The sequence below is a fragment of the Sminthopsis crassicaudata genome, chromosome 2 (genome assembly GCF_048593235.1).
Source record: "Sminthopsis crassicaudata isolate SCR6 chromosome 2, ASM4859323v1, whole genome shotgun sequence".
NCBI lineage: Eukaryota > Metazoa > Chordata > Mammalia > Dasyuromorphia > Dasyuridae > Sminthopsis > Sminthopsis crassicaudata.
Genome location: NC_133618.1, coordinates 11,641,848 through 11,649,294, shown reverse-complemented (window position 1 = coordinate 11,649,294; position 7,447 = coordinate 11,641,848). Strand labels below are relative to the sequence as shown.

The window sequence follows — 7,447 nt, the reverse complement described above, 5'->3', positions numbered from 1 at the left end:
ATTAAGGAGCAAAAATATTATGAAGAGTTATGAAAGATAAACAGCAAATCCTAAAATCCTACAATTCCTCATTTCCCATTACAGTTTTTCAGTGGGGATTATGGTTTGACAAACACGAACCAGTTTTTAAGTTTAGTGTCAATGAAGCATGAGTACAGGCAATGTAAAACTCTGTGTAATCTGGTTAGATTAGGACCAGGAAAATCTGTTGTGGGAAACTGGAGATTCAGTTCACCAGAAAAAAAATTTTTTAAATCAACAAAAATGGCATAAAGCCTATAAAAGTGATTTGTTTTACTCTCAAACTTCAAGCAAAATTCTTAGAAACTTACCTTCTGGCAAATCTTTTTCTGTTGAATTTTCATTTCAATCTTTATTTTCTTTAAAATATTATTAGTTTGTTGCCTAACGTCCACATCATGGCTAAAATAGAATTGCTCCCTCTTTTTTAATTCAGCAATTATTTACCAACGCAGTGGGGAAAAATACAGCACACGTTTTTAAGCTGGCGGGAGTAACATTCCAATTATACCTCAGCTCGCTCAGGATTTTCCAACATTTCTCTAACGGGTCTCCATTGACCCTGCATTTCTTGGGAATAGAAAGTACTGTCACTCTTTACCACCGTCACTTATCCCAACCTGATTTCTGGTATATTAAGGGCCAAGCTCCTTTCTTTTGTCTAGCAGTGACCTTAAATGAAGGATCGCTTCCCTATCCCCTCCTGAGGGGGGAAGAGTTACTGGAACCCAAGGGAAAAATAGAAAATGGAATCAAACTAACAGGTAAAAACCAGTTTTCAAACTAGAGAGCTCTAACCTAGTGCAGTCCCCAAGCAGCTCGGGATAGCCGGCAAGATGAACTGGCTCCATCGAAGGCCCGAAATGGAGGGGGCTTGTGAGACACGCATCCTGATCTCCCCAGACTGACTGGGGGAAGTCTATTCTGGGTTTGGACGCAACGTTATATTAGTTATTACCTCAGCTCATTTCCATGTGATCTGCCTCTACAATAAAAGCGAGGGATAAGAAAACAAATATTTCTAGTTGATGGTTTCATTTTATCTGTTCATGTAACCTTTTCCTGCACGCACTTCCCCAACCTTCCCCTTCCTCTAAATTAAATACATTTAAAATAACAAGTGCTAGCTTTAAAATCTATTAGAAAAACCGGCCTCCCCAATTCTGTCTGTCGAGCTGAAGGAAGATTGCTGGAGCTAAGCACGAACCTGCCCCATGGCTCCCCCCACGGAGGGGAGTGAAGGTAGAGGCGAGACTGCGAAGAACGGAGAAAACAGCCGCAAAAATTGGGGTTGGGGGGAGGGGGAGGCCTAAGACGACTGACAAATGTCGCTGCGGGAAATTGTCCGAGGATAATTTGCTAGAAAGAATTTTTTTTTTTTTTTTTGGGGGGGGGGAGGACACCCAGCTTGGCTGCCTGAAGTCTTTATTTCAACCCAAACGTTTAGGGGATAATTTAAAGAACAAACACACAAAAATAATCAGGTGTTGCCCTGGATTTATAATTAAATATACACAAAAAGCCTCATGTCAGGCTGCCATCTTCTGGTACAAATATGAATTTACATCAATATAAAAAGCAATTCAAAGATTCTATCTTAACATATTTAGGATACAGGAAGATTGAGAAAATGTACTAGGAGTAAAGATGTTTAGCAAGGCAGTCAGAAAAAAAAGAACACAACATAAGTACATCATGATCTTTGTTTTTACCACCCATGAACAGTAAAAGCAAACAAGCATGATCAAATACAGAAATCTTAACGTTTAAAAATTTTACAACACAAACAGAGTTTGTTGGATGAAATTGCTTCTAAGTTGCTTTAATTCTTCAGATCTTCTGTTTTTGGGAAAACTGCCTATTGTTATCTGTAGAAATCAAGTAAAATATTTATAATGAAACATTTTGAAACCAATAGTAATTCAAAAGTGTATACAACATAATATTTTATTTTCATCTTTAGTCATAAAAAGACAAAAGTTTACAATGAAAGATCACTAAGAGATAAGGGAAACATACACATACCAAATATTTTCCCGTCCCTGTTAGTAAAGGCTGGGAATTGAAACAGAAAATTCAACTTTAATTTATAAACGTAGAAGCCGTCTGATAGTGCATTAGGCTAGAGAAAACTGAAATATCATAGATTATGTCAGACAGAGAGGCTTTGCCTTCGTGTTAAATGATTAAACAAAAACTGATAAAATACGGAAAGCTATATTTGTTGAGAAAAATCGAGTACTTTTTTTTGAGGTACGGATGATTTGCTAACATATTAACCATATATGGGGGAGGGGGGAGGAGAAAGCCCATAAATGCTTTATATTGCAGAAAACAAACTTTGGAAACAATCCACCCTTTAGCAAGAGTTGGGATCACTTTGAGTGTTAATGTAAAATACATTAGTCTTAGCAGCAGGAGTCCCAGACCTACTGGTGCCAAGAAGGTAATGCAGTCTCTTTACAGAAGTGAAAAAAATGCTCCATCACAGCAGGAGTTTTTTTCCTTGTTGTGTTATTTATAAAGAGTTCTATTTGTTAACAAGTTTCTGCTAGCATGGTAGAAAGGTTTAAGAAGGCCTTCAAAGAAAACTGTTTAATGACACAATGATTTATATGGATTTTTATAAGTGCATGACAGACCAGTGTTTTTTCGGTGTCCAATACTCCTTGTGCCCATTCTCCCGGGAAGCGATTGAGACTCCCGCTCAATGAAAAAACGCTAAGCTCACTCCGGTGCGAGCAAAACTCCTGAGTGGAAACGCCACAGGACAGAGGAGAAGATGCTGCTTTTTTAAAGCAAGCGGGGGCCTACAGCCACCTCTCTACACCGCACATGACTTTTCTTGGCCCAATTATTTTAAAATTTTCACTGCCAACTAAATGTGATAGCATCATTTCATATTGAGAAGAAATTTTCCATTAGCTTCCAAGTTAGCTCTAACTTTCTGGGAGATAATTGGTGCCAAGAATTACAAAATAGTACATCTTAGCCAGTCACCTATTTATCTGAAGATAAATAGAGAGATAGATAGATAGCTTAGCTGAAAGCACACAATGCCTTTTAAATTGAGCTCATTTAAAAACAAATTCTATGTATCTATATCCTCAATGGTGCATTTATTTTTTGAAAACAAGTCACTGGAAAAATTATTTTAAATACACATATTGTAGATTGGATTTTAATAATCTTATGAATAATTTTCACTGGGGACAGACAGAACATTATCAATCTTTGAAAATCTGCAAAGTGGAGTCTAGCTTACCAACTGCCTAAAAAATCGTTCTTTACTTCCTAGACAAAATTTTATATCCATTTTTATATTTAGAAAAACTCTCTCAGCCTTCTTACTGTATTTGAAAAGTGAACATTAATCCTTCTGACTCTTTTACAGTCTCAGGTTAATTGGATTCCAATTTACAACCTCTTGTAAATCTACATAATAAATATCAGTTACAATTACTTTTTCTGAAATGATCTAATTAGCCGTATTTGAATAACTAATCAAAAATACCTCTGAATATCCAGGTAGTTCTGGACATTTACTCATTAAAAAGCATTAATGGGCTAAAATGTCCATTCATTTATTAAAGCATCATTTGCTTCTAAGAAGCAGGAAGAAAAAAAATGGTTTATTTTCCTTAAAAAAGTTAAATATTAAGGCATGCTTAACATCTATCTTAACCAGTTTAGTGGGTTGACTTTTCACAATAGAAATGTTAATGAACGATGCAGCATTCTGCAAATAAACAATCTCAAACATATATAGTTACCTTCCCCCTCATAAAACGAGTGCTGGAAATGTCAGATATTGTTTGGATTCTCCAAGACTTCAATTTTGTCAAAGTCCTTTGGGTGGTTTTCCTCATTCCTATGAGAAAGGCTTGTTCTCCTGTAGTATCTGGGCCGGGAAGTACTTCTGGTCTCTGAAAGAGCAGAGGAACAAAAGCTCTTCCTCCTGGTTCCATAAGAAGCACCAGATACTGAATCATTCTCCAAGTTTTCCCTGCTTGAGATAGAGGACAAAAGACAAGGCCCTTGGACAAAGGACAGATTTTCAAATTCTCTGGTATTAGATGAACACATTGTGGTCCTTTTGGCTTTCTGAGAAATATAGGAAGTAGAAGGGCCTGGAAGTGAAACCCAAATGAGACCCTGACCGTCAGAATTTCTTCGAAACCTTGTGCTGCGTCTTACTTTTGACCCACTAGTGTTTAATCTCCTAAAGGCCTGTTTGATGGATTCGGTTAAATTGTTGAAAAGTTCAGAATTGTCAACAGGTAATTCTTCCATTGGATAGGAGGTAGGCGGCTGATTCCCGGGGTCTTCAAAATGCATGATCTGATCAGGTGGACAATAAATAGAGCTTCTTCTCCGTCTCTTCATAAGATTTTTGTAAGTTAAGATGCCACTGTTTGCTTTTGATTTTCTCTGTTTCAGCTCTTGGCCACGTCTTACGGTTTGTTCCACATCCTCGCTCATATCAGCATCTTCTGGATGATTCAATTCTGCCTTCGGAGCACTTGCTAAATGAGTGCTCTTCGGTCTTTCTTCAGAAGCCATTAAAACATCTTTCTGCTTTCCACACGACATACCGACTTCTTCTACTTGCTGTGTGTTGTTGTCTAAGCTTTCAGATTCACACACACTTTGCGCATTTGGAATAATGGCAGCAGACTGCAAGGGCTGCAACAGAAGAAAACTGGAATTGGGGATAACTGGAGGTATTTCTTCTTCCGCTGCAAGAGTTAATGTTGGAGAAAGAAGACAGACGTTTTGGTTCTTAGTCCTTTTCTTTGTATGCTCTTGATGCTCCAGCTTGTTGGGATGCTGAATACAACCACTTCCATAAACTGTTATCATACTTATATTTGAATCCCGGTCAAAAGACACAGGACCAAGAGATGAGTCACTTTCTATATCAGAACTGGAGCGTTCAGAGACGTCATTTTCTTCATACGATGGATCCAAGATTTCTGGGTTCTGGGACAAATATTTATTTCTGAATTTTCCAACCGGTCTATTTGGGCCAGAATTCACGGAATCTTCACCTCTTACTTTGGAACTACTGGAATCTTCTTTTAGCATGTCAAGACAATCTGGAAAATGTTAATAAAAAGAATTAAAACTTTAAAAATTGTTGCTTATAAACACCTGGTTTTGCACCTTGTAAAACTATAATGCTACTTATTTTCTTGTAAGACAGCTTACCAAAGGTTCCACCTGTCACAAACAATACTCTCCTTAGCCACCTCGTACAGGTTGGGTACCCAAAATATTTGTGGAATCAATCAACCAGTAGCTTCTGGCTCATAAAAAAATTTCAGTTTTATACAATGCTTTCCTGATTATATGCTTCCCTCATATTCCTGCAATTTGTCTGTCATGTAGGGAGACATGACTAAAGAGCTGAGGCGGAGGAAAAACAGCTAAGCTGTCTCAGATCAACAAGACAGACTAAATTCAGATTTTCTTCCTTCTTTGATAGAATTCCTCTCTTCATTTCACTTTTTTCTTTTCATAGATAAGTCACAACATTACACTTAACTACAATGATTTGCTACTATACGGTTTAGCCTAAATGTTATATTTCTAGAATTCTAAATTGTTACCAAAAACAAAACAAAACAAAACAAAAGTTGAAAAGATCAGTCTTTTCTACTTAGCTAATAAACAAACCCCATACAAATTAATATAATACATAATTCGGCATTAACATGACGTAGATCTCGTCTATACCAATCAACCAGTAAGCTGGGTTATTTCTAGAACTTTACAGATATTTGAATAATAACTATCTGTACGAGGTCCAAGATGATCCAGTCTTTCATCAAATTCCATCCAATAATTTATTTCTAATGCATCACGTTTAGATAAGTAGCTCAGAGAAGAAAGCAAGAAAGAGAAGAACTGAACCAACTACTGAAAAATAATAATTATATAAAGCTTCAATATTAAATAGGCACAAAAAGTTATGTTGGAATTTAGTCAGTAAAGAAAATTGTAGTTTATTTTTAGATCTGTACCTAGAGCACTGAGAAGTATAATGTTTAAGGAACTCTCCCCTCTAGAAAATAGACGGACAACTAGCTTCTGTCTTCTGACCGCCAATAAAGAGAGAATCTTGAAGAAGCCCTTTTTAAATTGGAAATATGTTTGCATACCAGACTTGTCTAAATCAGTGAGACAATTAAAAAAAACTTTTTTTTACAGAGCATAGTGAGATTTTGAAGTGTAGAAGATGCTTGACATTAAATACGAATTAAATATGGAAAATTAAATTCTAAAGGTTCAACTAGTATAAAAAAAAAGAGGCTGGTCTAGGAGGCTGAAAGACCAAGGGTTCAAATCTTTCTTTTGCATCATACTAGCTGTGTGATGATGAAGCAGTCATTGATCTTTCAGTGTACTAAGCAACTCTCTTATGTATCTGATTTGATAAGTCTCACCAAAAAAAAAAAAAAAAAAATGGAATATTGAGCCAAATGCTTCTTTAAAATATATACCCCAAATTATTTGCCTTAAAAATATTATTAAAGTTTATATTCTTGTTGTAATGTTGTAATGATTTGATTTCCATTTGCTTTAGGGAAGCTGGCTACACTCAGTATAATATTCTTGGATAACATGGAAAAAAAAATTAGTTAAGACTGCATTGAAGCCATGAATCAATCCTCATTACAGTTCTCTATCTGCAGCAGCATCACACTGGGCTTCACATCCTATTTAACCATCCAATAGGATACCACACCCAGGGTGGGCACCTTACCATCTGCAGTGTCCCTCTCCCTCCTCTCCTTGTTCAATATTATCATTAATAACTGAAAATGGTGTGAATCTATAGCTCCATGGTCCCATTTACAATCCCTGTGATTTCCTAGATCAGTTACCCAGTCTGCTATAAGAAGCTTATTAAGGGACTCTGGGGATTATATGGTGAATGGTTAGAATGAGTCTAATGAAAAATGCTAAAAAGTAGTGGTGCTGGTGAAAAATGTGGATTAGAGAAAGATGAGGCAGCAGGGGCAGGTAGGAAAGGATTTGTGTATCTCAGAAGTTGGCATCAGTTGAAGAAATGATTCCCAACTGAATACATGAAAATGTGAAAAAAAACTTCATTATACTGACCTGGAGAAAAAACAATAAGCAACCCATCATCCCCTATCCCAAGTGAAAGGCAAACTAAGATTAATTTATTTCTTATATCCAACACGCATGGTTCAACTGTTCCGATCAAATGAGACAAGCAAATTAACTGAAAGCCTCTTGGGCAGGGGATAGAAAAGGTTCAGGAGCCTGGAGCCTTCTCTTGCACACTCCTCAGGCCGCAGGACATCTCAGGGAAATGTAAAGTCCTTCAGAGCACATTAACATTAGTATAGCCAGCACGGGGTCATGTGACCAAGAGATGCTTTTTGGGCACATT

The 7,447-nt window shown here is 36.9% G+C and overlaps 1 protein-coding gene across 1 annotated transcript in view; it reads right to left on the bottom strand.

Moving 5' to 3' along the window:
* Nucleotides 1-1,501: 1,501 nt before the first annotated feature.
* Nucleotides 1,502-7,447, bottom strand: part of CDCA2 (cell division cycle associated 2) — a 41,265-nt gene continuing 35,319 nt past the window's right edge. The window contains exons 15-16 of the mRNA XM_074285432.1: nt 3,795-5,120; nt 1,502-1,889 (exon numbers count right to left, since the gene is read on the bottom strand). Of these exons, the coding sequence (XP_074141533.1) occupies nt 3,826-5,120 (1,295 nt within the window). The 3' untranslated portion in view covers nt 1,502-1,889; nt 3,795-3,825. The remainder of the gene's footprint in view (nt 1,890-3,794; nt 5,121-7,447) is intronic.